At 43.2% G+C, this 15,734-nt stretch overlaps 1 protein-coding gene across 1 annotated transcript in view; it reads right to left on the reverse strand.

The window, feature by feature from the left end:
• Positions 1-4,005: 4,005 nt before the first annotated feature.
• The window catches only part of SLIT1 (slit guidance ligand 1), a 687,657-nt gene continuing 675,928 nt past the window's right edge, over positions 4,006-15,734 (reverse strand). The window contains exons 35-37 of the mRNA XM_069239602.1: positions 9,181-9,469; positions 8,132-8,343; positions 4,006-4,958 (exon numbers count right to left, since the gene is read on the reverse strand). Coding sequence (XP_069095703.1) covers positions 4,720-4,958; positions 8,132-8,343; positions 9,181-9,469 — 740 coding nt within the window. The 3' untranslated portion in view covers positions 4,006-4,719. The remainder of the gene's footprint in view (positions 4,959-8,131; positions 8,344-9,180; positions 9,470-15,734) is intronic.

Consider the following 15,734-nt stretch of genomic DNA (forward strand, 5'->3'; position numbering starts at 1 on the left):
TATGAATGACTAGATAAATGGCACAGAGGGGAACATATGCATATGTAGGCTCATCTTTCTCATGTGAACGATATAAAAGAAATGACAGGCAAGCTGATTCCACACCTTTTAGCACATATGTCGATAAAATACATTTATGATTCTAAACTTCACATTCTGATTCACAGAATCAGGATAAGAGAAATTTTAAGATCATCATTGGTTAAGGGCTTATGTGTGAAAGAGGGAGAAACAAGGGGTTGAATATTGAAAATGCATGTGTTTTTGTGTATTTACAATTATTTTTTATGGCCATCCTCACCCTGGAATGAAGTGTAAAGTTACTTTCTCAAAAGGTTGGAGTAGCTCTGTTTCCAGGATGGGAACTGGCCGAAAATATTTTTAAATAAAGTTTCTTGGTGAAGTAAGGGAAGTTAAAAAACAAAAATTTTAAATGGCAAAATGAACATTTCTTCTACACCCAGACCCGACTAAACATGAAGGAGAGGAGTACTCCTGGAAATCTATGTCTACCATATATTTCCGTAAAATCCTATTAAAGTCGCAAATCTAATCCAGGCATTTAGAGTAGCCCATTGGAATACATTTCTAGATTTTTTAAAAGGTCTCTGTAAATTGTGCTCTGTCTGTAAAACAGATATCTGAGGTCTCAGAGACAATAACTCGTATATCAGAAGCTCCCAATTGATTTCACAAAGGTATTGTCACTTGATAGGACTTGATGGTATAACTGCACAGGGAACCTGCACCTGCAAGGGTCATGCTATTGGTTGTCAGAGAGTTCCCAATAGCAGTACCTGCTAGAAGCAATGTGTTATCACTCATTTGGATACACGATTCCAAAAGACGTGCATCCGACAAGAGGCTGGCCAGTGGGACTATTTCAAGCAGAAAACAACTGGTGCCATGTGCTTTCTTTTGGACAGGCACCACCATTGTTGAATCAAGTGTTTCAGGTTTGTCAGTTGCAAAAAAGAGGTTGTCCTCGTTCTCAATGTAGGTGACCTTTTTTTTACCTCTGCAGCACTGATGAATGTATGTGATTTGAGGAACACACTGTGTTCATTCCACAGGACACTCATCGCATAACCCTATGCACGGCAGTAGACATGGTTGTGAGCCTTCAGCCAATCACACAGTCAATTTGCAACCTACCAATCCTGCTGCACAAACCACAGTTCACAGAACTAATTCTGTGGAGTTCAGTTTTCTGACTGTGACGTGGCAGTTGTGTATTATATAAAGTATGACACATATGCATGCCAGGTCACCATTATTATATGTGTGAACCTGTAACTCTAATGACAGGTGCTAATTATCTCCGAAGAAGCAGAATGGATGTGTAAAGTGAAAAACATTATTATGAAATCGTCTCCTGTGTGTATTTAGAGTACATACATGCTACAAAGGCCCATATTTATACTTTTTTAGCGCCGCATCTGCGCCGCTTTTTGACGCAAAAGCGGCACAAACTTACAAAATATAATTGTATTTTGCAAGTTTGCGCTGCTTTTACGTCAAAAAATTACGCAAATGCAGCGCTAAAAAAGTATAACTATGGGCCAAAGTGTCTTACAAAAGTGTACCGTAGCTCTTAGTGGACGCACAATCTGAGTGTTTAATACTCATCTGAACCTCATTTACACAGTCTGACTGGCAAAAATGTCCATTTTACTTTCCTGTGCCCTATAAAAAGGGTCCAGACCATTATATTTGCATATGTTGGGCAAAAACGCATCATTGCAATTGATAGCAATGGTCTGTGTTACAAATTCTCCGACTGCAATGTGAGCATGGTGCATGCACATTAGATTGGACTTCACACGTGTAATAAATTGGCTACTATGCATACCCAAAATAGGTGCATGTACAGAGAGGACTACATTAATGTCTCGAGGACAATGAATTGCATGTGATTAATGTGGATATAAAGGGCCCTGATTTAAGCCATGTTGCTGATTTGTCATGTTCATTGCCACTGGAGATATTTACAGTGATCATAAACATACACAGGTAGTGAGTGGGTTGTGTTGGATATGGTCAGTGCACCGAAAGAGGTGCATGCAGTGCACTGAAATAGTTGAAGGCAGTACACCTTAGTAGATGCATGCAATGTACTGCAGTAGAGGCATGCTGTGCTTCCACAAAAGCATGCGGTCACCTCAACTGGTGCATGGAGTCCCCTGTAACAAGTTTGTACAGCGCAGCAAAATACATACATGCTAGAGGCATGCAGTGCGCCACATTAATACAGTATATGGTAAGAGATGTATACTCGGCACCCAAATGCATGATTTCTGTTAAGGTAGAAGATGGTTATGTAGCATGCCACAAATGGAATGCAGGTACGTTGCATGTGTTTTCTGTTGTTCCATGCTAAAGGGCAATAATTGGGAATTCGGATTTGAAGTGATTTGCCCACTGGCTCTTAAAAGCAGTGTGGTGTACATCTGATTGTGATGCTGGTGTCTCTTTAGAAAAAACTCACACAAGGTCCTTTCTTGCTTGATCACTCTCTTTCATCTTCAGAACTCCAGTGTTAGACCTAACAACCTACATTCACACTCCAACAACACTAACCTTGAATCCACTTCAAATTATTCCTTTCTCAGAAGATGGATATATTGAAAATCCACATTCGTCTACCAGTTGACTGACAAATGCAACAAACAATGCCGTTGGGTATACATCATTGCAACCGCAATTAAAAAACAAATTTGACTTTCCATTGAACCCTATAGGGCCTTTGATATGTGCACAGAATATGAACCTAGGAAATTCCTTCATACTGAAACGTTTTTCAGTTAGTGGAAGCTTGACCGTGTGATTGTACATCAGAGTGAGGTATAGACAACAAATAGCTGCTCGTGGATATCTGCAGGTCTGCAGTTGTTTTAGCACCAGTCCATGACTTTGAAAGATGAACCAAGTGAGACTGGATGCCTCATTTACAAGTTCTTTGCATCACTGCTGCATCATTTTTTTGGACACAGCAGTGACACTATCAGTGCAGTGCACTGCTCCATATTTACAAACTGATGCATTGAACCCAAAGCGTCAGATCATAAAGCCCTGCGTCCATTTTACTTGCGCCAAATATAATGTATGCAGGGTAGGCATTCCCACAGAAAAAGCCACGTAGAACCGAATTGGTGAAATTTACAACTTTTCACTGCGTCATTCTACGACTTTACTGCATAAAAATTTTACTGCCTGCTCAGAGCAGGCGGGAAATTGACTCAGTGCTTTTTCCTATGGGATTCTCCTTGCATTGTTGTAGTTGTAACACTTGAACGATGAAACTCCAGCAATGTGTCAGTTTAGCACCAACAAATGCGTCAGAAATTCTGATGCAACCGTGAAAATGTGCACCATGGAGCTCTGTATTGTAAATACAGTGCATCCATGGCATTGTTAGGGGGTGTGCGGCAGGCGTAAGAATTTTGACACATCAATGATGATGAGTCAGATTCTTGTAAATGAGGCCCTGAGTTTCTTGTCTCATACTTTTCTCGATCTGCCATTCCTTGCAAACACTAGGAGACTGGGGACATTGTGCTATTTGGAACAGACGCATCTGTTGGCACAAGCACAGCTAACAAGATCTGCCATCCCCTCAACATTATTTGTCACTGTGGCTAAGATGTGTGCCAGGCATGACCTTGCTGAACACGCTCACTGGCAGGTGGCCTCCATCTTCAAAAGCAACATCTAAGCAGCATTGTTATGCAGGTCATACTGTGATGTTGCAATTTGGAAATTAAAGATTGTAGTCCAATCAGCTGACATATATAAAGTTTTAAAAGTTACTCTAGGTGACAACCTCGGTGTCAAAATGATATACAGTTTCTAGTTGGCTACTGCATTTTTCCATGTCCCTTTCTTCTGTTTCTTTCTCACCTTCCTTCCACCTTCTGGCATTCATGTTTCCAGCACCACAGCCCATGCAATAGGTTACCATACTAAAATGTAGAAAGTGGAGGACACGAAAGTTTAGATGGGTAATCACATTGTGATATTGAGTAGTTTACTGAAAAATGTAAGCCTTTCAATGCATGGTAGAGCTAGAACGATTCTATACCAGAACGCTATTGGGCATCAGAGTTACCAGTCTGTCAATAAATCACTATTGTAAAGCTTGTCTTAGCTTTTCACCCGCAACTCTATGCCACTATTTGTGTAAATTGTAAAAGAGCATTTAAGGGTATTCCAATCTTTGAACCACGCAGAAACCTTTTCCTAAGCAAGGAGATGAAGAGTAAAAAATGAAAGTGATATTACCCAGGCTTGTGTGAATACTGTTTTAGAGTCCGGTCTACGAAAATATTCCCATATGTACAAACAGAAACAAAAAAGAAACCTTCATTCGTATTCCATGAAAAACTATCCACATTGTGCATAAATACATGTTGTGTATCTGATTTTTTTTTTAAAAAGGTCCCTATCTACACATTTTTACCCTCTAGATGCAATATATACCTTCTATATAACCCTTTCCAATGATTACAGCACTATACAACATTCCAGTCAGTATGTGTGTGTCTCTCAAAGTAATAGGTACTGCTTATATATATTTTTGAAATGTGACAGACATCAAGATGTTCACACATCTGAAAGGTACAAAATGTCTTGTTTTACAGACTTCACTGTCCATGATATCTTCTTGTCTGTTTTTTTTAGTTACTGTGTTCTCTTGTTAGCTCTTCGTTGCTGTTGGTGCTAAATGCACTGGGTGCAACCGCACTTGATAGCTTTCTCCACCTCTTCCATGAAAGATGACCCATCACTGCACTCAAAGGTGTACTTCCTCCGTTTCATGCGCAATCCGGTGCAGCAGCCCTGGTTGAGGCAAGAACCGCGGCACTCCACCCATGAGACCGTGCGTGTGGTTTGGCAGATGGCATAGCCTCTCTGGACCTGGTGGAAATCCCTGACTGGGTCGCCTCGACATTCAGATTCTGAAGAGGGAAAAGAGATAAAATGAAGGGTTTACTTGCAGGAACCGTTCTCACTATTCAATGACCCGTCCTCTAAATTTATGCCTAAATTCTCTGTGGGCATTTTTTCTCCCCAAACGTGCATCTTGTCATTCAGGCTTGCTGCCACGAAAAAAATACTTTTGATTTTAGCAAAGTATGACTATATCTAGGATGCTCCTGGGGAGGAATATGTGATTAATGTGCAGTTCATGGGAGAAAAACATTATAACATTAAATGTTGTCATAAAACCTTCTATACTGTAGACAATATTTATTAATTAGCAGTAGTTTCTCCAATTCCATCTTCATTAGGGTTTGTTTCTTGTTTTATGCAATACATATATTGATCCAGAGTACTGGGACTTTGATTCCTTTGGAAGGAGGGCTCCCCTCCACACTAAGATGCAGCACTTGTCTCACTTTTACTATGTGTCCACCGAGTAATCACACAGCAACGTTGACTTAGAACCTATGTAGTTTGCAGCGGTGGCAATGAAGGACCACATTTTAGATACAAAGAATATATGTAGTAAAATCCAATAAATATCCAATTGTTTTAATGTCAATGGTTTCTGTACACTAAATTTAGGTCAGTGGCTACATAAGCCCACAAAATCAGGAGTTGGACAAGTGAGTTTTTTCCAACATGTTTCCAAACACCCATTGTAGGGTATAGCTGAGGTAGAGTTTTAGATCTGAATATATGTTCAAAACTAACAAGTAGACATATAGTTTCATTTCAATTTAGGCTGGAATGGATCTAATTCAGGACAGTGAGAGATTCCATAAAGAATATCAATGTCTGACTGGAGTGGTCCAGAGATTTTTCATATGCATTGTGGATTGCCTGTGTGGGTATAAAATGGTCTCCAAGATTCAGCAGCATGACATGGACAGCTTGACATAACATGGATGAAAACAATCTGCGGTGACCGTTGGAAGCCAAGTGGGACCACCTACTGATTCCCTTCACCATTCAACTAAATGGGACCTTAACATCCAACTGCACCACTCCTGAGTATGTGTGCAGAAATCACTCAAATCTGTTTCTGCAGAGACTGGACTAAACAATTGACAACATTAGCTTTAATGTCTTACTTCCTACAAGAAAAAGAAGGACTGTTCTTCAGTCACAACGATGCTGTAACAAATCAAATTGACACCCATTCTCTCTAGCATATAGTGAAATAACCATCAAACATAAGGACCTCTTCGTTTTCCAGTGATATCTGCAATGCAGTACACGAACTGAGGAAGCAGGCTAACCAACCTCAAAAAAGCAAGAACAAGTTATAAAAATGACATCCATCCCGTACAGCTGTTTTTGTCTAAAGCAAAATCCCAATTTAACCCGGGAAATACTTCAAGTGGGAAAAATCCAGCTCCTCTCACGCAGTCACCACGCCATTACCTGTTACATTTTCAGCTGTTTTCCACTCTCAGGGGTAGACCAATCAATGCGTTTTGAACTGAGGAAACATTTGGCATCTCACTGAACACTGAACAGATCCTCGCTTAAAGAAACCAACTCGGATCTCTCAGATTATCAACCTGTGACTAACTTTCCCTGGCTAGGAAAAGTTCTTGAGCAATTTGTTGATGTGCAGCTGAAGAAAAACATTAGAATCATCAATCTACTAACTACCTACCAATGTGGATTTAGTTATAGCTACACAATGAAACAGCCACACTCACAATGTCTCATGTAAGTGAGTTCTAAGGCAAAATATTGCTTTTGAAGTGAGTCATAATTTTACTTATATTGCCAGTAATTTGGCTTTCTAAAGTAGAACTAATAATATGGCATTCGGCATGCAGTCCTCCGAAAGGGCTCTGAGTTAGGAGCTTGTATATTCCCTATTTAGAGGTCTCCCGCTGGCTACATAAACACAAGCAGTTTTCAAAGACTGGCCCGTATTTCTACTTTTTTTAGCGCCGCATTTGCGCCGCTTTTTGACGCAAAACGGCGCAAACCTACAAAATACAATGGTATTTTGCAAGTTTGCGCCGTTTTTGCGTCAAAAAACGACGCAAATGCGGCGCAAAAAAAGTATAAATACGGGCCTCATTGTTTTTCATCTGGCTTCCTTCATTTGATTGCACATTTACCCACTGCTGTGATAGTTTTACTACTAGTTAAGATGTGATTGGTTTACGAACTTTATGCTACTGCAGAGAATTATGATGCACCCTTTCTCCAACCAACTCGTTTTATTTTATAATCGTACGCATCAGCAGTTCTTAATCTGCCATAAATTTAGCTGGGGTGAAAGTGGCAGCTTGAAACAGAAGATCGCACTGTATTGTGGGTTACGAGCTGAAATATTTGGACTCATGGGGTGAGTGCTGAAAATGTGCATAAATGAAATAAACATCAGGTAACAACATTCGTTCACCCGTGAGTAAATGCTCACACGTGACTTCGGTGACCTGCAGTTCATACATTTGACTCCTGCAGGGCCAATTCAGCCTTCAGTCCTTTCAAAGTCAGTGAAGTGAGTATTATTAAGCTGTGGTAGTAACATACTTTTTACGGCATTTAGAATGGCTAAAAAGTGATTTGAAGCACTTATTAAAAATATTATCCACTTGTGATAAAACATGTGCAGCATGATGCCACAAAAGTCAGGGAGGAGGAGTTGCTTCGTCCATAGACCAGAGAGGAACGATTGTTGAGGATTTACAATATTCTGTATACCGCGAAATGAGTATTCATACCACTGAAGTGGTTCACTATTTTCAATTCAGCTCTCATCACACGCCACTACAGCAGACATTTTGTGCAAAAAAATGAAAACAATTCATAAAAACAAAGCCTAGCACAGAAAACCACACATTGTCTGACACCTTGTGCACTAAGATCTGCAAATCTCAGTCTCTCGTCTAAAATCTGGGGGTGAAAGAACTTTTCCGATTGCAGCAAGATTGAATATGCTGCCCCTTTCTCGACATTCTGAACCTGTGTTACTGAGGTTCAGGAAGCTGTTGAGTATCTGGTTGTTCCCCCAAATCTGGTAGGCTTTGGTAGTTTTGGTTGTTTTGAGCGCTTTCTATGAATCGTTGTTTTTTAGTGCATAAAAACCTAGTAAAAGTGGCAGAAATATTTGCAAAGGTATAAATATAAATACGTGAGAAAGGAAGAGTTTCCTGACCTTGATCACACAGCTCGCCGGTGAAGCCGCTGTCGCACTCGCAGTAAGCTTCCCCCAGGTCGGAGATCTGGCAGCGTCCGTGATGGCACTGCAAGTTCTTGCAGGGGTTGTAGAGCTCTCCTTGCTGGTTACACAGAGCTCCCTTGTAGCCATCCCGACACTGGCAACTATAGGAAAGGGCATCGAGTGGTATACAGGTCCCGTGCACACACCTACACAAGAAGTATAAACGGCAGGGTTCAGGCACTGAGGGGTAACAACATCCCACAGGACAAGTGGTGCTGGATGGATTCCTAGAGCCTAAAGCCCGTATTTATACTTTTTTAGCGCCGCAATTGCGTCATTTTTTGACGCAAAATCGGCGCAAACTTACAAAATACAATTGTATTTTGTAAGTTTGCGCCGATTTTGCGTAAAAAAAAGACGCAAATGCGGCGCTAAAAAAGTATAAATATGGGCCTAAATGTGCTATGTTTCACAAGAGAGAGTAGAGGCATGGAACCTACTAAATATACCTGCTCGAACTGAGCTGGGTGGCAAAGTCTTGACCAGTGGGTCACATGGGATTTGTTCTTTATCTTAATAGTGGTTCATAGCTCAAGAGGCTTCATTTGTGAAGTTGGCTGGAACATGTTTTGGGGACCAGGACTTATTTTCCATTAGTAATCTTTGACCCAAAGCAAGAAAGAGAATGCAAAACAGAAATAACAGGGAAAAAGCAGGGTTGAAAACGAACCTGCAAGAGTAAGAAAGGAGACATGATGTGTAAGGTGAAAGAACCATGAGGTGGAATCAAGCCTCGGTAGCCTTGCAATAATCAAACCTGACCTTTGTCACCACGAGCAGCAGGCTCACAACAACAACTTTGGGCCTCCTGCAAAACCATGAGGTGGAATCAAGCCTAGGTAGCCTTGCAATAATCAAACCTGACCTTTGTCATCACGAGCAGCAGGCTCACAAGAACAACTTTGGGCCTCCTGAAATATTTATTTGTTTATATATTTATTTCCGTGACAAGTTACGCAGTCGCTGTCACCATGTTTACTCACTTGTGTCCTAGGCAGGGGTTGTTGACTTGCTGGTCACAGTGAGGCCCGGCCCACCCTGCCTCACAGTGGCAAACAGGGCCATCAGCAGTGTTGGGTTGACAGATGCCGTGCAGGCAGAGGAGCTTTCGGCACGGCTCACAACCTGGCACAACTCCTGGTTTCATTTGTGTTTTCGTGAAGTCCTGGAGCTCGTTGTTGATGTAGAGGTTGCGTATACAGCCGTGGAAGCTGGTACCATTAAGGATTTGCCAAAGTCGGAAGGCAGCAGAGTTTACATCAACTGGCATACCTGCAGCAGAGCAAAAAGACATGCATTACATAAGGAGCACAGAAGTATGTACAAGGTGACAGGCACTGCTTTTTACAGCATACCCCAAGAGCTATTCCTGAAGAGCCAGTGCAGCACACAAACAATAGTTCTAAGTGACATTTTATAACACGCAGTCCGTGATTCAAAGAGTAGATATATTACTTGGAAAGCTCATCAGCTCTGTCCAACATTTTCAAAATCTTATACATTCAGTGCACAACTTTATTACACAATGCAATCTGCAGTCCTTTTCCAGGAGAAAAGTATGTGCCCTAGTCTGATTATTTTAATCTTCATCAAGACACTTGTTCGACATGGGCTTGTTAGGGGGATCCCCCCAAAACATTTTGCTTTTCCCTCCCATTGTTCTGCTGACTCTCTTGGCATGACCTTTGGACTCTGGGCACTTTTGCACTGTACCGCAGTGGGAATTTGCACAAGCCCTTCCTACATAGGCCAGGATGGGGTGCATACGTGAGCGGTTGAGGTGCTGTACCCAGGGTGCCCTGTAAAAAGGGACACCACCTACTCATGCAGGTATGGCCCTGCCTACTGGGCCGGTGCTGCAGTAAGTGTGCCCCCAACCAGACTAGCCTGACCCACATGTACCAGGCCTGGCAGTGCAGGCCTGTGGAGGCACAGGTGCGTCTGACCTAGGGTGGCATCTCTCATGCCTTGACCAACCTTGAACATGCTTACATTACCACTAGAATGCCACCTGACGAGCTGCAAGGGTGGTAGGCATAAGGCAGGGCAGGGACACCAGGGTGTTCCTTGCCCAGACAGGGAAGAACCCCCACATCGGTTCTCTCTACCTAGGGAGTCCGCCCCTCCCATAGATTTAGCTGATTTCCTGTGAGTGACCTTAGGGCCCGGGACACTGTCCCACTGTGAGTGAAGTGTGGAAGTGCCAGCGCCCTTCCTACGCATTGTGAGAAGTGGCACTAACCAGTGTGTACTGGACCTGACACTGCAGATCAGAGTGGGCACACTGGCAATTGTATTCTGACGTTCTGAACCTGGCCTAGCAGGTCAGTATGTGTGCACCTGCCACACGGTGTCCAACAAGGGGCTGGGTCTGCAATTGCTTACCAGTATGTGCACACTTGCACAATGGTGTTCCAATGTACACTGAGCCTGACACAACACTAGAACAACGAGGTTTAAAGAGCCTTTGGGGCCCTTGATGCTTTTACACTGTGAATACAATGTGAAAGTACACGCTCCTTCCTACCTATGCCAGGAAAGTGGAGCTGACCAGTATGTGCACATATACACACTGGTATGACCCTATGTATTTGGTCTGTCATAGCAGGTCTGAATGGACACACTTGCACCCCTGTGGTTTCCTTTAACGTAACTCTAGCAGGCTTGTGCATGCCCCATGGCACATGTGACCATTTAGTGAAATAATTCACTGCACACGAGAGCTGCTCTGCCCATGGGTTTATATGGGGATAGGTTACAATTGATCCTGAACTGCAGGAGTGGATTGCAGTGGAGCAGCCTCATGGTGTTTACTATCATTGGATTCACGAGGACAAACCCCTTTACATGGTAAAAGCAGTTTTGTCGGTAATGCTCTAGAAATGGCACTTCTAAAAAGGAGGGCATTTCTATGCTCTAAAAACTCTCTTTTGGTGCCTTCTAATTCCAATTTCATTTGAATGGAGGCTGTGGAAAGCACATCTGTGCATTCCTCAGCAACAGCCATGATTCTTGGGCACCCAGAATGACAGGCCTTTGCCAGTTGGGGGCCTGGCTGGATAGATTGGAGGAAGAGGTTTTGACAATTGACCTCTCGGAGCCCGATCATAGCCCCACTAAAGATAACAAGCTGCACTCCATGGCCCCATGTCGGACAGGACTGAAATTTAGGAGAGACATCTGTGGTTCAAAAGGCAACCCTTTGAACCACCTTTAACTTCAAAGGCACACTTCAGTATATCTCCACACTTCAGCAACTTGTAGCTACGCTTGCAGGAATGCGGGATGGACACCACTGGACCGCATGGTGCACACTGCCAGAGGACTCTGTTGTGCAGAAGGAGTATTCACAGCCCCCAGAAGGGACCGCTCACATTCCAACATTGTGGATGGCCCGGGTAAACTGGTCACTGCAGTGTGCTACTCTGAAGTGTGCTCCCCAAGGGTACGATGGCATGCCCCCGGTACTCTTGTGGAGGTCTCAGAGACATCAAAGACCTCTCGTGTGGGACCTACACCTTCTGACGGTGTCATCTGGAGAGTGGTGCCCTCGTAAGTACTCGCATCATTGGCTGGACTTCATCAGGCAGCAGCAATGTGAGCATTATACTGTCTGGAGACTGGTTTTGCTTGGTGCAGGGTCTTGAAAGTATTGCCTGCATTTCAAGGAATGTGGCTCTTCATTGTGGGGGCCACAACACGCATAAGCAGCTGGTTTGTTTTGATCAGATGTGCCAGTGGGGGACCCCGGGTGGCCCACCTTTGTCGAGTGTGTTTCATTTCTTTCATGCGACTCCCAACTGCATGTTCATTGTGTGTAGTGTTTTTGTCATAGGTGATGACCCTCAGAAGTATGGATGTCCCAGGAGCAGTGTTGTATCCTACCTCGTATGGCACCACTGAACTTGCGTCTCTTGTGTGTATAGCCGGATCATCTGGTGTGACTCAAGTCATCGTGCACCATACGTTGTGCCTCATTCCAGGGAGGCACGGAATTGGAATCCTTTGTGTGCATGCTCAAGGATTGTCTGGTATGACTCAGATCATTGTGCTCCAGATGTTGTGCCCCATTCCAGGGAGATACAACATTGATCACATTATGTTGGTGATCGGGATTGTCTGATGTGACTCAAGTCATTGCGTACCAGATGTTGTGCCTCTTTCCAGAGAGGAACGACTTTGTGCATGCAATCAGAATCTATCTGGTGCAACTCAAGTCGTCAAGCACCAGATGTTGTGTCTCATTTCAGGGAGGTACGACATTCAGCACTTTGTGCTTGTGATCGGAATCAGCCGGTGTGACTCAAGTCATCGCGCACCCGACGTAGCACATCCATCCTGGGAGGTGCGGATTGGTATCTCTTTGTGTGCAACCGGGACCAACTGGGGCTTCTCAAGTTATTGTGCCCCAGACATTGCACTTCCTGCCAGGGAGGTGCGGGATTTGATAACTATTGCATATTAGAGTGCCTGGCTTGGCTGGGCACCACTGTGACCAGCATGTGTCCCCCAATAACCCTCCCCCTGTGCTTTGCAGACCTGGGCCTGTGCCGGAAGGCATGGTGCAGAGCCCTCTCAGTGAACTTCCCGAGTAGTGGCCAAACCTCCATTTGTTGACTATTAGCTGCTCCACTGGTATTGGTTCCTTTCCACCCATATTGTCCCCGAGTGCCTGAACAAGAGTGACTCTGGCTGTGTGCAGCCTAGCACCAGGGGAAAGGCTGTTTGCATCTTCAGCTAGTGGAAGGCGGGTCTGTAGGGCCATGTGGAGGGTAGAGGAATGATTTGGGGCCCAATTGGGGGCATCTGCACACGCAGTGACAGCTAACCTGCGGGATATCAGTGTACTACATTAGGGTGCTGGGAGTGTATACGTGAGTGTATACGAGTGTGTAAGTTGCGAGCCGCCTAATATCCGTGGCACTGCTTGCCAGTGTGTAGTGAGTGTGTGGGAGCGATTGTAATGTGATTGTTACACCATACGAGGGTGTTGCCAAACACGTTAATTCTTGCCAGGGGACTTACATGATTGGCCTTGGTTTTACACCTCGTGTGAAGTCTCTTTTGTGACAGTCAGCGTAATTGTGTGGGATTGTTGTGCCATTGCTTTGCACATTGCCCCTGTGATAAGCCTGTGATAAGCCTGACTGCTCTGGGCCAAGCTACCCAAGGGTAAGCTCAGGTTATACAGTGAGTGATCACCCTCCCCTGATGGGAGTGGTAAGTTCTACCAAACTAGGGCCCAGACTCAGCCAACCAGAATACACTGCCTCCAATAGCACTACTTTATTCTAGACTTTTCTATCAGTCAGTTGAACCCAAATTCAGATGCCAAATCCTGCCAATGGTTAAGCTCATTTTCCCCTTCTTTTTAATTTTGCATTTAATATTATTCTATGCATTTGTCGGGTACTTTTATTCTTCATTCATACATTTGTTTTTCTAAGAATCAGATCATTTGTACAGGGCTTCGATGCCTCTGAGTTAGTTCACACTAAAGAAATAAGAACATTTAAATGATTAAAAAAATCCAGAAATGTATTTCAATATTTAATTGTTTTATGTTAAAAAGTAGTATGTAAGTCGAAACCTGGGTACACCAGCGATTGAAGTACTAAATATAAGGAATGTCACCAAGTACCTACTGTAAACTCTTTACTTACTTTCAAATTACAACAAAAAGCATTGACAAAGCCAATAATCTAACCTGTGAATTCTTCTGCCTTTGCCAATGCTTTTATTTCCTTAGATGGCTGCTGCACTTGCCCACCCAGTTACAGCAGCCATCTGGTATATTTTTTTTTTTAAACATTCAATTATGTCTGCTGAATATGTGTGCGGACAGACAATGGCCATTTTATTTTAAATGTACCATTCCAGGATGGGGATGACTATCTACGCCACTGACTCACCAATCCTTGGAAAGCTCATAAAATGTTTTCAATAATGTTGAAGCATACTTTAAAGACAAGATCTTGAAGATCTTCTCTGAGTTTAATGTCTATGATGAAAGAACCTCACTCATCCATTGTTATGTCTGTTTTTACTCCTATCTCCCTGCTTACAGTTGAAAACCTTCTTATGAGCCTGAAATCAGGATCACCTGATGATCCAGGTCCATCTAAGATTCTTTAACTGGCTCTGGATTTAATTATAACTTTCCTGGTGAAGGTTTTCAGCCACATACTGTCAAAATAAATTTTCCCACAACCTTGGAAGGAGGCAATAGTGATCCCTGTCCAAAAAAAGCCCAATGGGGATATAGAGGATCTTAAAAATCTGCATCCTATCACGCTGTTGCCTGCACCAGCAATAATTTTAGAAAAATTCTTAAACCAGGAACTGGCTGAGTTCTTAACTGGCTGAGATCTTCTGGACCCCAGAAAATAGATTTTGCAGTGGACACAGCATGGAGTCAGCAATGGTCTATATGCCGCCAGGTGGATCAAGGAGGTGCCACTATTGTGGTTATGTTGGATCTGTCTGCAGTATTTGACACAATCTCCCCGTACCACCTGGTGCAAAGATTGCATCTGGCAGCGGTGAGGGGTACAGCTCTGGACCTTTGGAAGTCCTTTTTGACCAATAGACCTCATTTAGTCAGCTGTGGCAAATTCAGGACGGAACCATTCCAGCTTCCCTGTGGTGTTCCACAGGGGTTCTCTATTAGTCCTACCCTCTTTAACTTGTATATTGCCCCCATAGCTACATTGATGACGCCTTTGGCTTTCAGGTGCTGTCCTATGCAGATGACATGCAAATCATGTCTCCTAAATTGATGATTTGTCAGAACAAACTGGTAAATTTAAACTCTGCATGTTCAGTGTTAGTAACTGGATAAAGGATAACGTTTTGAAGCTTAAAGCCGATAAGACAGAGATCCTGGTGTCTGAAGCCCAGCAATCAATATGGCCGGAAATCTGATGGCCTGAGGCATGTGGCCCATTAACTTCTTCCGTGACCTTGGCAAAAAATGTAGGTATTATTTCTGACACCTCTCTTACTTTTGATCCCCAGGTCAATAGAGAGGTAAGCTCCTTCTTTTTTTCATTATTAAAATTCTGAAAAAGGTTTTTCCATTCTTACCAGGAGGGCTCAGAGTAGCAGTGGCCATTGCATTAATAACTTTGCACCTCAACTAATGCAACACCTTATATTTTAATATCAATTTGTTCTCACTTAACAGATTGCAGGTCATCCAGAATGTGGCGGCTCATCTGATTCTGAATGTTCCCAAACAGCTCTCAGTGAGGGAAGGTATGTGCTCCTTTCACTGGCTTCTTGTCAAAAAGCGTGTGACATATAAAGCACTGTTTATGGTATCTCAGGCTCTCGATCATCAGGGGTCTGTCTTCTTGAGAACAGATTTTCTCTGGTACGCCCCAAAAAGACATCTTAGATCACCTTCCATAAGGAGGGTAATTGTTCCTAGATTTTGGAAAGTGAAATGGGGTGTTCGTCTTTTTCAGTAGCTGCAGCTAAACTATGGAAAACTCTGACCACTCATATTACAAGTCTGGGCCCTTTCGAAAGCAAT

The sequence above is a fragment of the Pleurodeles waltl genome, chromosome 6 (assembly GCF_031143425.1).
Source record: "Pleurodeles waltl isolate 20211129_DDA chromosome 6, aPleWal1.hap1.20221129, whole genome shotgun sequence".
Classification (NCBI taxonomy): domain Eukaryota; kingdom Metazoa; phylum Chordata; class Amphibia; order Caudata; family Salamandridae; genus Pleurodeles; species Pleurodeles waltl.